Raw genomic sequence first — 18,757 nt, 5'->3', positions numbered from 1 at the left:
TACACGTAGGACTGAAACGTTAGCTATAATTTTGCTTATATTTATAGCTTCGCGTTCTTCCAACAGCTTCGCTTTTGCATCGATTGACCAATCAGAGCGATGTTTTTCTTTTGATATATCGCTTACTCCTTTAAAACAGTCGACTATGGCAGGGAAATCCGGTATGCCGGAGATTTTTTGCAGACAAAATAGGACACTGCTAGCTATTAATCAACATTTCAATGATTTACAATTAAAAACGCATGGCTATGAGCATTTAAATCAATATGTAGAAATATTTCCAATCAAATGGTGATATAATATTAATAATTGATACAAAATTGACTGAGTTGTAACCACATTTCTACGTGTATTTTTCTTGAGTTTTTTTTGTAAAGTGTTGGATTGATTGTTAAACCTTTCTATACGAGAAAGGTAAAACTAGTTTGTTACACCTACAGTCTATCAGTCTATCACTTACCGTTTTTTGTCCATTTCCGTGTCAGTGTGGAAGTAGTAATGACGCAAGCTCAGTTCCGGTGGAACGATTTCGAATGCATATTTTTTGCCACCGGCAGACGATGGTTGCACTCGGTAGCCTTGCAAACAAGCCATTCCTTGAGAAAAGAAATAGAAGAAAATAGAGTAGAGACGCTCATTAGAATGTTTGTAGACATTTAGCTTGAAAATGCAATTCCTGATTCCGAATGGAAACTTACCGAACGCATTTTTACTACCGATTTCGTGGTAAAAGTATAGCACAGCATCCTTAAGAACACAGTGCCGTTTGGTCCACGATCGCCACTTACTTCCGAGCTTGGTCAACGGACCGGCGCAGTCTGGTTTGTGTATTCCACTAGCAGGTAGTCGTAGATTCCGTGCACTAGAAATTTCAAACCGTCAGTCGATTGTCGAATACAGTAATGGATATCACCTGTACCTGTTCTCTAGCCAAGGATCACTTTGCTGGGCAGCATGGCTAATGATCGCAATCCAACGGTTTGCAGCTTCGTCCGTATCTCCCGCCAGTTGAACTTTCGTTCCTTCCTCGGTTTGCACAGAGAACGCAAATGGACGCCCGGCAGCGTCCAGGGACAGTCTTTCCACTTTGTGGTTTGTCAAAATGATAGCACCAATTGGTTGGATATCCTGTGATAATCGGAAACACAATTCACGGGATGGTTTTTATTTGAATGAAGACAAGAAACAAAAAAAAACTCACCAACTCAGACTTATAGTAATACAGACAGTGATCAGGCCGCAGCGAAAACCACCGTCGAATCCATTTGTTGGGTGTTGTGCTAGAGTGCCGCCAAAGAAAACCGGAATATATTGCTGGATTTGTTGTACTGTCGTCTAGCGGTGAAACAATACCGATCGTACGTGCAACCTGAGGAATTCACAATGTTTGTCTCAAAAATCCTTCAAGCAATATAAGATCGTACCTCTAGTTCCAGTGTATCACTTCCAGCGTGAGCGATCTTCACCACTTCCGAGTGGCTTTTATCGATCACTGATATTCCATTGACGGAAAGGACGATATCGCCAACTTCCAATCCTGAAGTCTCAGCCGGAGTGTCTGGTTCGATAGCCGAAACTACAACCGGCTTCGACCCATGTATCCGGAACCCGAATTCTCCGGATTTCCTACTGACCACAACCATTTTGTCAGTTTCTGAAAGAAATCGTCATCAACTTTATTTCAACACAATTTCCTTCAAAAAAGTGAGCAAATCCCTACCGAAACTGTTGGTATTCTGTCTACGATACATTTCCACACACGATTTCCGGTGTACCAGCCTGTGTGTGATGGCTTGATACTTTTTGCGGAAATCCCGCTCGGACTCAGTGGAACCTCGCCGTTCAGCCAAATCACGCGGAGGCCGATCGAAGCTCCCGTCACTACCCAGCTCATGTCTTCTCCAGACATCCCGATCGGCGATGCAAATCCACACACCGGCTTTGTAATTGCCGTGGTAGATTCCCTGTTCTGGTTCCGTCTGTGGATCACCTGGTGGACCACCTACAGGCGCGACACAAGGTGAAGATCCTGCGGGTCGAAGAGCGTTCTGTTCAGTGTCGTCTTTTCCACCACGTTCTTCACTCTGCAAAATGGTTCCGTCAATACACATGATCTGGTTCTGGGATTGAACTTACCTTCGCTCTGTACTCCTGTCTCGGTTTGTAGTGTCTCCGATCGGTGTGTCGATCTTCGGAACGAAATCGCTTGTCCATCTTCTTGTACAGTCTCGTGTGGTGAGGAGTTTTCGTGCAATCGGGCGAATCAGCGAACCCCTCCGGAGGCTGTACGATATCCGGTCGATCGCCATCGGTCGAATCCAGTGTCAGTGCCGTGATTGATTCTTCCGATTCTCCGGGAACACTGATGACCTCTACTTCCTTGCCGCAGTGATGACAGTGAATCTTGAAAAAGTAATCAATGTTTATAGAGGTTTTTAGAGACGATCCGATCGACGAAAAAACCTACTTGCTGTTCGGATTGTGAGAGTGCATCGGCTTCACTGTAAAATACGGAATCCGAGCCGGGTGACACCGATCGTAAAGACTCGGTAGAGATAGCTTTTAGGCGTTTTTCCGGTGATATTGTCTGCTGTTTCCGTGGGGAACTGCTTGCGGGTGGACTCGTGAGTTGTGAATAGTACTGCGTTGGGTTCAGTTTAGGTGTGACGACTTGAGTCGGAAGTGTCGGTATCTGCGACTTGTCCGGACTTTTAATCAGTGCTGTTTTGACTCGTCGCATTGGAGTGCTGACCGTATCCTCCCCAGTCGAGGTGCGCGTTCTCGGTGATTTCCTGGTTTTAGGTCGGAATCGTTTCTGATTGCTGCTGGGACTTGTTCCATCCAAAATACTCAAAGCGCTCTTGTCTTCCGGGGAGATCTTCTTGAAGCCGGGACTTGGCTGTCTCAGCATCGGAGTTGTGTACGTTTTGATGGAATCCTTATCGAATTCCAGTTTGAAAGTGCTCTTTTTCCTTCGTCGTTCCTCTTCATTCCAATCGCGTCCCCGGCGAGCTGATCGCGTCAATGTACCTTTCAGGTCCTTCTCGTCGTGTGAGGAAGAGTATCGCTTCTCACTGCGTTCGTCGTCGGAAATCGATTCCGGTTTGATTTTCACTTTCCCTGGCAGTGACTTTGGTATCGTTGAGCGTGAGGGAGAAGTTTTCTTACTGGTGGTCATATTGAAACTTCCACTGGAACTGCTGCTGACCGAGTGGGCTGGCGAAGGTCGCGGCAGTGGTGGAATCTGAGGGGCCGACGAATGTTCCTCGATTGGTGGTGTGTCCTCACAGATTGCATCAACCCGTGCCAGGCTGTACAGCGAGGAGGCACTTTCGAAAGACGAACCCTCCTGGGTTACGTTGGCTGGGGAGAAGTGAATGATGCTAGTTTATGGGCTTTGTTTTATGGAGATTTGCAAGCCATGTGATAAATTTGTTTGATTTATTCGCAAAGCAAGGGCTTAATAATAAGGTTATGTATATGTTTACATTTAATAACAAGCTTTTAACTGGTCGATGTTAAGTTATGTCGTTTTCGTTTTTAAACTGCACTACACCGGTGGAGTGCTACACCATGGCATGGATAAACGAACAAAAATGATGAAAACATAAACAGTAACCATTGACTACAATAAACGATTCCATTGCACAGAGCTACACCAAACTTTTGATGAGTGCTACACCAGTGGCATCGGTGCAGAAAAAGTGTAGCACTGGTGTAGTGCAATTGGTAAAAACGAACGGTTTCAGTGCAGCTTTCGCTACACCTGTGTAGTGCAATTTAAAAACGAAAACGACATTAGACTCCACGGAGTGTGTATATTAGTATCGCATTATTACTTCGGCTCTAGCCATATCGTAGAAAATATAGTTTGACAATTGGGAAGAATAGCTACATTAGTTCACTTCATAGCTTAAAATGGTCTAATTTAATTTTTTCTCACTTAACATCGACCAAATTATAAATTATTTTAATGACATATTGTTTCGAAATGTTCTGATGGGACTATCTCTGAAGCCATTAAACACAACGAAAAAGGATAATTTTGAAGCTGTAGAGGCCGTAGTCAGATTTTCTATGCTAAGGTAATATAAATGATGAACGAACATGACCTTTTCTATGCATTGGTCTTACTGACTTTTGTGCCTAAGACGAAAATAAAAGGTTTAAGCCGAGAGATATTTATAATACATAATATATTTTCGGAACGGGATTGATGAGCATATACCGGAAAATTATGTTTGAAAGCGCTTCAAAAATCAAAATGGTGAGTTCAGTTGTATCGGTATTCTTTGACGATCATTACGACATGATTATGCATCGTTTAAAAAAAGAAGCATAATCTGACAAAGGTGTTTCCTGCTAAAATTATTGTTTGAATATTGTATTATATTTTCGAAATGACCATAACAAGTAGACGTCTGAACAGCTATAATAATTTTATATTGTTATAGTTATATTGTATGCTTTCATTATTTTATTGAACATTTCGAAGTCTATTAGATTAATATTTGGAAGCAACTACAAACATTAAAATTTGGTTTCAAATCAATGACCGTGTTCTATAATTTTTTTTATTTTCAGTGTTATACTTATAATTTCAGTTGTTTTAGTGTACATGATAAAGTCGAAAAAAGTATTGTTACTCTCATTACGACACATTTGTTTTTATTTAAACTTGTCAAAATCTTATGTCAACTGTCCCGTCGGAATATGATTTAATATTTTGTAGGCCATTGAGAAAAAGGGATATTATTTGGCTCAAGTGGTATGAGTCAGTTAGACAACCACACGACACTAAATTTCTAACATTTATGAGCAATTCCAGAAATAAATAGCAGATAAACTGGCAGGATCGACTTTCTCCGAATCGGATGAAACGATGTACACCTCTTCAGTATCAATCTCTTCTTCCTGATAAAGGAACCTTTTCGACTCAATATTAATTTTTAGAATGTCGAAATTTAAAACCGTAACTAACCACTTCAAACATCGTTTTCCTTCATCTACTCATCAATCCTTTTCCGAAAATACTCACATTGTAAGGGTTTTTAGGAATATTGATAAACCGGAAGTCGCAATCTTGGATTTCCAAATCACTTCAATCATAGTTTTCTGTCAACTACTCATCAATCCCGTTCCGAAAATACCCACATTGTAGGGGTTTTAAAAGAATATCAAGGAACCGGAAATCGCCATCTTGAATTTCAGAACCACCACAAACATCATTTTCCGGAATCTACTCTTTAAATCCGTTCCAAAAATACCAATATTGTAGTAGTTTCCATGGAATATAAATAAGCCGGAAATCGCTTTTAATGTATGCCAAAACCTCTTTTTACGAAGAAGGTTCGTAAAAAAAGTTTACGTTATTTGGGATTTGGTTCGTTAAAAGAGTTACATGAAAAGAGGTAGCGTATAAAAAGTGTTCTTAAACGAAGGTTTGGGTGTATCCCACAGACAGCAACAGAGGCAAAAACAAAATCTCAAATCAGTGTCTGGCAGCAGAGCATTGTTCTGTATTGTTCTTCTTTGCCTAAGATGAAAATAAAAGCTTTGAACCGAAAGCTTTGAACCGACTAAGTCCGTGTCCTTTTCAAAAATGAAAATATTTCCAGTGGTACTGTTTTTTGCACTAAACACGGAATGTAATTCGTTACCGCTGTCATGATTAAAAAAAATGAAGGAACTAGTCTTTTTAATCTTCTCACGAAATCATGATTTTATGATCAAAATGATTCAAAACATAACCAAAAACTCTTGTGCAATGAAAATTTATCTTGGTCAGAATATGCGTTGCTTGCGGAATATGTTTCGTTCGAAACTCGTCACATAAATTTTCGTCCTCCTCGCTTTGGACCTTCTGAATCAGGTGATAGTGTGATAGGTTAATGTATAGACAAATATTAGGATTTGTATCAGATTCACTATTGATTTAGTTGACATGATTTTGAGAAACTTTTATTTCATAATTAGAAATTGGTTGTATTTATTGAGTCCACGGTTTGTAGTGGATTGACACAGAGAAGATCATGAACAGATTAAGCGCTTTTCATTTGACAAATGCAAGAGTAATGTATACTTAAATCTGATAAGTTTTTGATCGTGAATATCTATTGTTGTATCTAACGAATCAACATAATTTTTTCTACATGCCATCGGAAATATGATCACAATTTTATGATAAAAATTTCAGTTTTGTGACATAATCTCAAATAAATCAAAATTAAACTTTTCTGGAAAGTTTGGTACAAACGAGAATCAAAGAAGATAATTCATAAGGCGCGTTTGCCTTTCTCGTATTTTTAAAGCTCATAGCTCAGTGATCTGTGAAAGGATTTATATAATCTAACTACCAATAGAATCGAAATTTTTCAACTTAAACGTGTATAGCAAAAGCATTGAAGTATTTCAATAGTACACTATTGAAAAACCTGTCTCATTTGACCCATGTCAACACCAGCCAATCAGAACGCATTCTGAGGAAGAGAACAAAATATCTGCGTCTGTACAACAAATCGTTCGAAAAATGTTCCGAACAGTGTTTAATATCGTAGTGAGTTCCACAATTTGGTCCTTCTGAAAGGCAAGAATGAAACCCGTACAGCACCCTGATAGTTTCTTTCAATGAAATGCAAATCCGAAATGAAATAATCGACATTAAAAATCTATATGCTGACATTTTTTTATCAGTTTTAGATTAGTTTTGATAGTTAGGACGCCCATTAGTGAAAAAGCTACAAACGAAATCACATAAAAAGAAACCTCTCAACAAAAATTGTATCAGTTTGGATTCTATCGCCACTGCGAGCAGATGTGTTTTGTGTCGTTTGCACAGCTAGTTTCGCTTCCGACAAGAGCGATTACGTCACAGCTGCTAGTCGTTCACATTGTTGAAAAAAAAAACAACGAAAAGAGGACAACGGTGGAGAGCATCACACAAAATCAACCGTTCTAATGGCTCTAAAAGTTTTCTAAAGAACTATTAGGATTTGTTGTTCGCAAATCGATGGAAAATATCCCCAGCACAGAGCAAATCTAGAACAGTTTGGTTAGATTTGTGCACTTTTCGCTGTGTGAAATTCACAGTAATCGAGAACAAGTAAAGCCTTCTTTGTTTTTGCGAAAAATGTTCCAGAGTTTAATGTCGTAAAGAATTACGCAATTTTACCCTTCTGAATGCTAGAAACGAATCTTTATAGCATATTGATAGTTTCGTTCAATAAATTGGGCCTATTGTATCATTGATCAACCCAGCGAATTAATGTTTTCTTTATTGGAAGATTACAATTGGTTGTAAACGCTACACCTACACCAACCATATCAGTATCGCACCCACGTACATCAGTTCAGTCTGGAATTAGATGACGGAAGTCAGCGGCATCCATCGGAATTTGAATTCAACTCATCACTCTCCATCACAAACGCTTTCATAAAAGGTTCTTTTCAGAGCCACCATTATTTTATTATAAAGAACTATATTGGTTATTTAATAATATTTGTGTTTCAGAATGTTAAATGTAACTAATCTGTACTTTAGTTTATTTGCATCTTTTCAAATTCTACATACAATTTCATACAATTGATCAACTAACTGATATTGGGAAGTGTTAAGGAACATGTCAGTTGTTTTCGTATTCACGACATCCAGTTATGTCTCTGACATTACCCACCCGCCTTTTTATGCTCAGTTTAGGCAACCATTTGAGAAGTGACAAATTGTTACACTTTTTTACTTCCACAAGAGTACTTGGAAAAAATATACTGTAAAATTTAACTCTATCACAAAAAGATTCAAATGATGATACTGAAACTGTATACCAATTCATAGATACCATTTGATGCTACTAAACCATACTTGACGAAGAATATTTTGGGTCGTTCTACCCAGAAGATGATCAAATAAATTTTCGAAACAATAACTAGTTAGTCAAAGTTATTCAAATTCATATTCAAATTACTTCAGGTGAATCGAGTTTTGTGTGATGTCATATCAAGATGTCAAGATGACAAAAGTCAATAGCAGTCTATGAGACCGTGAAACCTTTTATTTGAGTCTAACTTTGTGAAAATCAACTCAGCCGTTTCTGAGTAAACAAAAAGTTGAGTTTTCGCTATTATCGAGACTTCCGAAACTAGGAACTGGGAACTGTCATAGCTGAAATTTAAAGAACATGGAATTGCTCAAATTTCCTTTGTTTTTTGATTGTCGCTCGAAATGACGTGTTGAAATTTTAATACTCATTCAACGCTGTATTTTCGGAACCGGAAGTCGGATCCGGATAAAATCTACACCTACTTATGGGAACATTATAGTAACATTTCTTTGTACATTTTACTCCGTTGCTCCCGAAATGGTGTTTTGATCCTGATAAATTTAGTAGCAGTCTACGGAACCAAGAGACCATTCATTTGAATCTAATTTTGTGAAAATCGGTCCAGCCATATCCGTGAAAATCGAGTTAGTTTTTGTTACGTACACATATACATACACACACATACAAACAGATATACACACAGACATCAACGCTTCAATAATAAACTCAAAAAGGCTATGCCTTTGGTTATGCACAAATCGATGAATACATAAATTAATCAAGACGAAGTAGTTAATTACCCTACTGAATTTCAAATTTTTTCTATAATTGCCTGATGTGTCACGATTTAATCTTCAGTTGAAATAAGGCTCTGTAATTAATATGTTGCGTAACATTAGTCAACCTCGATTCAGCAATGGCACGCAGATTAGCTTACAGCCGAGAAGCTGATGAACGACGTAACGCAAGCACCTGTCTCAAGAAATAGTTTGAAGGGAATTTTTATACTTCTGATGATCCAGAACAATTTGTCATTTAACTTACAATATCTTCCGTTTTCAGGTTAACTTGTGTTTGCAGTGACAATCGACGAATCGTCCAACCAGTCATTGTGCAATTTTGGAAACAATTTAGATTTCTTCCGGAAAAGATATCGCAAATCAATGGCATGTGTTTACATTGAGCGAAAAAACTATAGTAACTGTACGAAAAGAAGACTCAGCTTAAAATGTTTATTTTTGAACGACTAAACAAGACATTATTTTTTAGGCAAATAAAAGGGAGTTTTGGGAGAATGTTATCTGCAAAGTGCAGTTCAACCAACAATTTTTCATTTCTTGTCATTTTACAGGAATCCTTCCACTGGAAGCTTTCCTCGGACAATCTGTAAAATAAAGCTTACACACTAAACTTCATTCGGTATGTTTTTCATCTTTCGACAAGTTTAAAACAGGTCGAACTACCGAACATTGTCACTCAACTGATATATCAGCAAAAATAAAACATTTGTTAACAGCAGTACCTTGAGGTGCCGCTGTGGTGAAATGCTAATTTTACTGAAAAAATCAGCTAACGAGGATGGAACAGCCGACATTAAAGACTGTCCCAGAATGGTTTAGTATCTGTTTAGTATTTTATGGCTACGTCCTGTTGTTTACACTCTTCTCTAACCACTTGTGCAGCAGTTTATTCGATTTCATTAGTTTGTTTCGAAATGCGTGGATTTTCAGCAGAACAACGTCGAAAATTTGTGTACAAATGGTGCACAGAACGCGGACTGTCACTAAGAAAGATAGCAAAAATGGAAGAAGTAAGTGGAAAAGCCGTGCGAAATACAATCAGGAAGTTCGGTGAGGATAACACCTTTGAGGATAAACCGAAAACGGGTCGAAAAAAAGGTCCTGCTAACCCTCAGTTGGATAAACGTATACTGAAGGCGTTCGAGCAAAAGAAGGAGGTTTCAGTTCGGGATGTGGCCAAAAAAGTGGGCACTTCGAAGTCAAATGTACTTCGTGCTAAAGAACGTTTGAATCTTCGAACCTATAAGAAGCAGAAACAACCAAAATGTAGTCCGAAACAAGCATCGATCAGGCCGAGGGTTCGAAAGCTGTACAATACGTGAAACTCGATTACAAATCCTTGCTGGGACCACAATATTATACGGTGCGACAAGGGCAAGTGTTAAACCTGTCCGAGATATCGATTGAAGTCGAAAAATTTTGTAACAAAGCTATGGTCTGGCAAGCAATTTGTAGCTGCGGTAAGATTTCGAAACCCTTCATCACTACTGCTTCAATGAACAGCGAAATATACACCAAGGAATTTTACAAAAACGACTTCTACCCATGATTCGATGCCACAAGGATCCTGTTGTCTTCTGGCCAGTTCTTGCTTCTTGCCACTACTCGAAATCAACGGTAGAATGGTATACTACCAAAAATGTCACTTTCGTCCCAAAAGACATGAATCCACCAAATTGCCCACAACTTCGACCAATTGAGGAATTTTGGGCATTAACATTATTAGGCACATCTTAGGAAACATGTCTCGGCAGCCGAAACCATTCAACAGTTCGAGAAAGATTGGAAAAAAGTGTTAAAACTTGTCGCCAAGAAGTCTGTACGGAATTTAATGAGGAACGTTCGCAAGAAGGTGCGCCAGCTAGTCTACAATGTGCATACTTTCTGGGACAGTCTTTAGCCACTTTACTCTCGGTTCCCAGCAATTTAGCCACTTTTCCCTCGGGCTTCCTCTTCAGCTTCCCCTGGAGTTTCTTGTCGCTCAGGGTCGTCGGCCGTCCGGAACCAGGCTTTCGAATGATGTTATTGATGTCGGAACGGGCGTATCTGGCGTCCACAAAGTGCCGCACGATGTCCGTTTTCGATGCGGCGGGGTGCCGCTCTTTGAACGCGTACACAGAGTTCGACTGATAGAGCTGTCCATTTTTTTTCTGCTGCCTCATGGGTTACTGTGATTGATGCTGCATGGGTAGTTTCGTCAGTGCGGATGAAGGTAAACCCATAAAAAACATCAATTTTTGTAAATTTTTTTAAATGCCAACGTTATTAAGTTTTTAGCATAGGTCTTTTAGAAAAGAACTGTAGAATGCATTAACTGGAAGCAGCTGAATTTCAGTAGAAGTATTAAAATTTGACTTCAGGGGATTCAACGTGAGAATAATATATAATTTCTTAAATAATCATATTATTTTCACCTCACTGCTTTTAATATTTGGAGTAATAATATATTAAAAGATGGATGGATTTGGAAGTTCTTGGTCCACGTGTCGGGAATTTTGTCAGCTTCATGTATGATTTTTGACATTCCGTAAATCGACAATCAACATGGAAGCCGAAAGAAGGGAAAAAATTGTGCACAGTTGTTTGGAAAATCCATTCTAGACTAGCTAAACAGCTGAAATTGCCCAGAAATACCGCATGGCGCGCTATCAAACGGTATAAGGAACCATTGACAACGATTCAGAAGCCTCAAGCCAATCGTCAGAGTGGAACTGTCGACCGGAAACTGCGTGGTAAGATTTTGAAGACGAATAAGAGGAATCCTGATCTGTCGGACCGTGATTTAACCAGAAAATTCGGTGCTGCCCATAGTACCGTGAGAAGAACTCGACTCCGGGAGGGAATCAAGTCGTATCGAGCTAGCAAACAGCCAAATCGGACCATAAAACAGAATAGTGTGGTCAAAACTCGTGCTCGGAAACTGTATGACCAGGTGCTGACCAAGTTCAACGGGTGTCTTCTGATGGACAATGAAACCTATGTCAAGGCTGACTTCGGGCAAATCCCAGGTCAAAAATTTTACTTGGCAACGGCTCGGGGGGATGTTTCAGCCTAATTTAAATTTGTTTTTGCCGACAAATTTGCAAGAAAATTTATGATTTGGCAGGGCATTTGCAGCTGTGGCAAAAAAACCAAAGTTTCCATTACAAATAAGACAATGACATCGGAATGAGTGTCTCCAAAACCGAATTTTGCCGTTCATTCGATCCCACGACCATCCCGTAATATTTTGGCCAGATTTGGTAAGCTGTTATTACAGCAAATTCGTTCAAGAATGGTATGCAGAGAAAGGGGTAAAGTTTGTTCCGAAAAACCTTAACCCACCCAACTGCCCCCAGTTCCGCTCTATTGAGAAATTCTGGGTAATCATGAAGAGGAGACTCAAGGCAAATGAAAAGGTTGTCAAAGACATCAATTAGACCTGGTGGAATAAGATAGCTAAAACAATGGACGAAAAAGGTGTGCGCCGCCTAATGAGCCGTGTAACAGGAAAAATTCGAGAATTCCTTCGAATCCGTGACGTATAATTTGATCCGTATTTTTTCTTAAAAGTATGAAGAAAACGCTACATTTGTAAAAGGTGATTTTTTTGAGGTTAGGATTTTCATGCATTAGTATTTGCTCAGATTTTTTGAGGTTATGATTTTCATGCATTATTATTTGCTCAGTATGCTTTGACATTTCATCATGAATAGACTTACTAACGAGCAACGCTTGCAAATCATTGAATTTTATTACCCTAGAAAAGTTGGCAGAAAATCCGCTTTTTTATCGACAAAATTTTGTTCAGCGATGAGGCTCATTTCTGGTTGAATGGCTACGTAAATAAGCAAAATTGCCGCATTTGGAGTGAAGAGCAACCAGAAGCCGTTCAAGAACTACCCATGCATCCCGAAAAATGCACTGTTTGGTGTGGTTTGTACGCTGGTGGAATCATTGGACCGTATTTTTTCAAAGATGCTGTTGGACGCAACGTTACAGTGAATGGCGATCGCTATCGTTCGATGCTAACAAACTTTTTGTTGCCAAAAATGGAAGAACTGAACTTGGTTGACATGTGGTTTCAACAAGATGGCGCTACATGCCACACAGCTCGCGATTCTATGGCCATTTTGAGGGAAAACTTCGGAGAACAATTCATCTCAAGAAATGGACCGGTAAGTTGGCCACCAAGATCATGCGATTTGACGCCTTTAGACTATTTTTTGTGGGGCTACGTCAAGTCTAAAGTCTACAGAAATAAGCCAGTAACTATTCCAGCTTTGGAAGACAACATTTCCGAAGAAATTCGGGCTATTCCGGCCGAAATGCTCGAAAAAGTTGCCCAAAATTGGACTTTCCGAATGGACCACCTAAGACGCAGCCGCGGTCAACATTTAAATGAAATTATCTTCAAAAAGTAAATGTCATGTACCAATCTAACGTTTAAAATAAAGAACCGATGAGATTTTGCAAATTTTATGCGTTTTATTGTTTAAAAAAGTTCTCAAGCTCTTAAAAAATCACCCTGTATAAAGAAAGATCTTGAATTCAATAATAAATAACTGAAATACAGGCAATTGTCTTTGTTCCAATTCTATCTGAAGCAAGCTTTATTAGCAAGAAACAGAACGGATGGACAGAAGTCAATGTGTGGCGAAATGATTGATTTATACAGAAGAATTTTACTACTGATCGTTAAGTCATTTTTCAAACGACACGATACTCCGTACTTTTTGGCGATCTTCCTGATTACGTTATTAATGTGAGATTTTATACTTCATCTCTCTAACGCGATCAATAATCTCACCATCAATTTCAACGTTAGCATCATGTCTAGTGCTCGCAGAAAAATAACCATGTACACTTCGTCTCTGTGACATTCAATTTAATTTGCTTGAATTTTAGCCACCGTACCAGAGAATGTAGGTCTTCGTTTAAGTGTGCAACAGCTTCATTATAATCCTTAGATGCAATAAACAGAACCGTGTCACCGGCGAATAAATTGATATCACAAAATCGGTAAACTCGTTTCATAACATTAATATACATAATAAACAAAATTGGTCCTAGGACACTGCCTTGAGGCACTCCAAGTGAATTATCTAGAGAACTAGACACAAAATCGTTAAATACAGTCTTTTGTTTTCTATCATATGAATAGCTTTGAAACCATTTGTATGCTACTCCTCCAATGCCAAAGCGATGTAGAGTTTGCAACAAAAATGGTCTTGAGATTGTTTCAAAAGCGCGCTTTAGATCCAAGGACACTGCAAGAATAGTCTCTTTAACATCGATCTGCTTCGATCTGCTTATGAATTGAAAAAGATTCGACACACTAAGTGCTTTATATTATTATTGGATTTAAATTATTTAACCAATATTGTTCCAATAAATTTGACATATAAAACTTTTCCAGTGCTGGGTTTCTGGTTTATTCGTTTAATCCGCATGTTCTTTTTATTGAGTTTACATAATGATGCTTTTCATTTGACCTGGCCTCGCAACACAAATTATGCACGGAAATAACTAATTATTGTCGGATATTATCCCAGCGATATATTTCAGTTTTATTACCTGTCTCGTTGTAACATCACACTTAATCGAGCGACAACAAATGAATACTCATCGAGGAAAATCCAACTCATATATCAACCATATCGATTTGCAATTTATGGAAAATTTATATAAAATAACTGAGGTAAAAATTTAAAGCCAGTCGGTCATGGAAAATTGCGTTATCTTGTTTTGTTATGAAACCTGAACAAACGCGTGATTATAACGAAGGCTAATGTTCGATTTACGATGAGTGTTTGATAAATATTGCAGATTAACTACAACAAAAACAATCTAGCTGCAAACGACCCCCATATACGGTGTGGCACCATAAAGGGACTCTTATTGAAATACAATGATCACAATTATGCTAATGTTCATCACATTGATTCTAGCGTAACGCAAAAAACAACAACAGAACACTGAATGCAAACAAAACAAACACTGATGGGGTGGAGGGTGACGACAATGAAACAACCGGACAACTGAATCTATTGGTTTGTAGCGAAACATCGCACCGGATGAAACATGGAATGGTAGTAACATCAACGGAGGAACAGCAATAAAAAGGAAAACAAATCGTTTGCTCTGAAGAATGGGCTTCGAACCTGTTACTTGTTTGGTTGTTGGTCTAATGACGTGGGTGGTTTTAAATATACCTTTGGCAGCTCCTCCGCTAGCGGTATGCCCGGAACCGGTACGTTTCGAATTGTCAGTACAGGTGGCGTAATCTTCGGTGGTGCTTCCTTCGGAACCGGCTCCACCGTCCCCCAGCAAATCTCTATCGTCGAGCCCTTTCAGTTTGGCCTGTTCGAAACGAGCCGTTGGGTTGGCCTGCTGGAGACGATTGGAGCAGAGCCCCACCGGTGGAACAGCGTTGGTGGGTGTTGAAGCGCAAGGCTTTACCAGATCGGGTGGCACCGCCGAAGCATTAATAGGCGACTCGATGCGGTCGATGCTATCCGGGGAGCTGAAAAATGTGTGCCAATTTTCGTCATCATAAATTGCAGAAGGTGTAATACTGTGCATTATGGGATAAATTATTAATAAAGAAGCATCCCACAAATGGTCGATATTGGAACGCAAGTGCAACAACCGGGAATATTTTACGAACGAAATTTATATATTTCCCCCCTGCTTTATATATCAATATTCAGGGCAAAGCTTACCGGTGAATAAGTGGTTCGATCTTGGATAGCTTCTTTTGCTCGCTGGCACGTCGTTTCGAAGGCGACAGTGGTCTCGATGGGCGCCTGAGGGTGGCAGTCTTTTGCTGCATTTGCCGCTGCTGCTGCTGCTGTTGCTGCTGCAGCTCACGTTCCTCCCGTTCCATGCTAAGTGATGGAATAACGGCGATGGAGGGCGTCGGTTTCACAATGCCAGTCATCGCCGTCGTCGTCGTCGTCGTCGCCGTCGCGTTCACGAGGCTGCACGCTGATTGTGATGCGGTCGCTGGAAGCTGGGATGCCACGGTCAGGATGCACGTTGACACTGTGGTGGAAATGCTTTGCAGCGAAACCGCGGTGACCGGCAATGGGGGTAGCGGCTGTGGAAAATTGAAATTGTTGGTGTTGAATGGCAGCAGGTAGAAAATTTCTATAGATCAAACAAGAAGCTTGAAATCAGTATACAAATCATGGCTTTCGTTTTTTCGATTTTCAATTTTACGGCGTGCCATTTTTACAACATTGAATATCATAAAAAATAAGATCAGATGCCGGCTTATATACTGGAAGGAAATCTATATGTACCCTTTTTTAGAATGTCTTCCACCAACTGATACCAACCCCCTCCACTCACGGCTGGTATTGTCCTTCGTGGAAATTTTACCGGTTTTTTTTCCAACACTCAAGGCGTTTCGGGCGAGACTGAGACAGACAGTGTTTAATTGAAAGCAGAAATTATTAATTCCAATACCCGTTCATCGTAATCAATTTCCTGTCCCTCGGAGTGCGGTTTCGCATACATACTGATACGCGCACCGTCATCCCACTGACGGAAGACCTTTTTTCCACCTTTCCTCATCATTCTGTACTCCGAGAAAGAACCCTCTGTCAATTGACGACCTGGGATAGCTGCAACAAGGTCCGGATTTCCTGGGCCAAACGTTTCCTCCCCGGAACAAGCCGGGTTGAAATATACGTGTTTGTGTGTGTGTGTACGTGGGAGTATGCAAATAGCGAGCAGAAACCACAAAAGGCTAAACAAAAGCTCGTTTTTGGTCGATGCGAAATTTTAGGGGACGATTTATGGTGAGTAAATTTGTAGTTAACGTGGTGGAAAATTATATTACCGAGGAAGGCTCGTACCGAATTGAGCGAGTGTATGTTATGTAAATTCAAGAGCTAAAGTACTACTCTTGGTGGAATTGAATGGTTCGAAACACCTTTTTCGTATCCATTAATGTTCATAATTTGGGCGATAATAGAGCGTTATTACTTGTCTACAATAAAGAATTTGATTTGCAATTCCGACCGGAAATAAAAAATATAACACTAAATTCAATTGTCGGTCCATCGTTGATATCTGTTGATTTAAACTTTCAAAATGATCAAACTCAACTCAGAATGAGTTTGATGTTTTTGGAAGTAAAAATCAAGAAAAATCATCTAAAGATGGAGTTCCCGTCGAATTTTAATATGATTTTCGACCTCCGATCGGGATGTAGGGTAGAATTATTTCTAGCACTGGATCTCTTGACAACTCTTTCGATACTCGAACTAAACGAGTGTGTTTTGTTTCAAGATTTGAATATAATACGAACCAACTCCACATCGATTCAATTTGGCATTGTTTAACCCGGAAGTTTTATTTTTATATTAGTTCACTAATGAACAAACGATTGGAATAACGCTGAAGCCCGATTATTTAAACAAAATAATTCGCAAGCCAAATTTTTTTCCGATTGTTATTATCTTGTTATGTTATGAAAAATGAAAAAAAAATTTGAGTCTTCGAATTTCTGCGCCACCTAAAAAAGTCTTGGCCCGGGCGGAGACCTCATGAACCATGAACCTCACTTGAAGGCCGCTCTCTCATTCAATTGTAAGAGATATTTTGTTACTTCAAGAGATAAACGGACGGTACACAGTAATGCCAAGGTGGCATAAATTTTTTATTTTTTTCCTGCACTGTATTATTTTTTTTTGTATTTTCAGATGAGTGAAGGATTTCAGTTTAAAGTATAAGAATTTTTGTATAAGAAATAATCTCTCCATATCCTGTAAAAGATAGAGTATTGCAAACTTTCTTGTCATCCTTCCATACAAAATATATGGCACAATGATGATGTTTTTCTATTAGAGTTCTATATAGATAGGAAAGGTATGTGATTTTATAGCATTTTTTTCCTACCTTTCAAAAACCACTATGCGATTCTGCACGTTAAAGGTTATTTTCAATTGTTTGCGGGGTCGACAATGAAAATCCAAGAAACAAGGGTTATGCTTTTGTAAATGAAGTTGGTGTGAGTATAATTTAAATAAACGGCTCTAGTCCGTCGTTATTTACTACTTTCTGTCATCTTTCTGGTAAGATTCGGATACCACATTTGAAAAGTTCCTTTTCCTCAGATTCGACGAATGAATCGAATTTTGTGGTGTCGCAGTTTTTGAACCTGACCTGACAAGTTATGCGCCATAGAAGGGGCTGGGGTCCACTAGGAGATTGATTGTACCTATTAGCTCTCTCCGGACAGTACCAGCCTAGATGCCGTGTGGAATCCGGCGGAAAAAAATGAACCAAGAATAGATCCACTGGGTTCCTGCTTCCATGTCGTAAAAGGCGACAATTGCAGGAGTTTCTTTTTCCTTTCAGTTATCAGATATTTTCAATGTTTCACTTCTGATTACTCTATTTTACTTAATTATCTCTTCATTCAACCTATCAATTTCCGTCTAGCTTCGAAGAAAAGTTTTATTTGGAAAGTTTTCTTTTTCCATGTTATTGATTGTCTTTCAGGATTACTTGAATGATAAAAATCAACTTTTGCCAACTCCGTTGATATTACAAAGTTAATAACATAGATAACATATATCGGTATATTGAATACATAATAAAAACACATGATATCAATATTTTTCTCGGTAGCCGGCTGCCCAGATCAACCAATATAACCAATTAATAATTTTAATAAATAATTGAAATAATGAAGTGGAAATAATAAAGAATCTAGACGCGCGTGAAATCTGTTGACCTTTATTTGGTGATTTAAAATGATTTTATAACAACTGTTTAGAATATGTCAATGCAATGAAGAACTATTTTATCTAAATCCTATTCACTCGTTTATTTTGTATCTCGTAATTTCATTTATAAAGAGCTGTGAAATTTCGAAAACGAGCTGTGAATCAAGACTTGCCGAGACTTCAATATAGGATGTTGTTGAAACGTTACTCGGGAGGTCAGGGAGTTTAGTGGTGCATCCGAGCATCTTGAAACCGGAACATACTGAGTCGCGCGCAAATAATGCCAATACTGAAATTTTTACTAACAAATATCCTTCTCCCGTGACACTTGTGGAGTGCGCAGTAGTATATACGGCCTCTAGTAACAACAAGTGTTGGACTAACATCCCTCTCCATTCCTTAGACGATCTACGTTCGG

At 39.1% G+C, this 18,757-nt stretch overlaps 1 protein-coding gene across 9 annotated transcripts in view; it reads right to left on the bottom strand.

The window, feature by feature from the left end:
* Nucleotides 1–18,757, bottom strand: part of LOC131431442 (uncharacterized) — a 400,265-nt gene that overhangs the window by 28,845 nt on the left and 352,663 nt on the right. For 8 of the 9 annotated variants that reach the window (XM_058597155.1, XM_058597160.1, XM_058597163.1 and 5 more), the window contains 10 exons: nt 15,322–15,698; nt 14,761–15,122; nt 2,468–3,363; nt 2,137–2,403; nt 1,721–2,084; nt 1,425–1,654; nt 1,202–1,369; nt 920–1,128; nt 699–862; nt 461–596 (listed from right to left, as the gene is read on the bottom strand). In XM_058597155.1, coding sequence (XP_058453138.1) covers nt 461–596; nt 699–862; nt 920–1,128; nt 1,202–1,369; nt 1,425–1,654; nt 1,721–2,084; nt 2,137–2,403; nt 2,468–3,363; nt 14,761–15,122; nt 15,322–15,698 — 3,173 coding nt within the window. The remainder of the gene's footprint in view (nt 1–460; nt 597–698; nt 863–919; nt 1,129–1,201; nt 1,370–1,424; nt 1,655–1,720; nt 2,085–2,136; nt 2,404–2,467; nt 3,364–14,760; nt 15,123–15,321; nt 15,699–18,757) is intronic. The other variant, XM_058597156.1, reaches the window with a different exon arrangement.

Source organism: Malaya genurostris, chromosome 2, assembly GCF_030247185.1.
Source record: "Malaya genurostris strain Urasoe2022 chromosome 2, Malgen_1.1, whole genome shotgun sequence".
Classification (NCBI taxonomy): domain Eukaryota; kingdom Metazoa; phylum Arthropoda; class Insecta; order Diptera; family Culicidae; genus Malaya; species Malaya genurostris.
The sequence above is the reverse complement of the archived record's forward strand: the minus strand, read 5'-3'. Positions and strand labels throughout refer to the sequence as shown.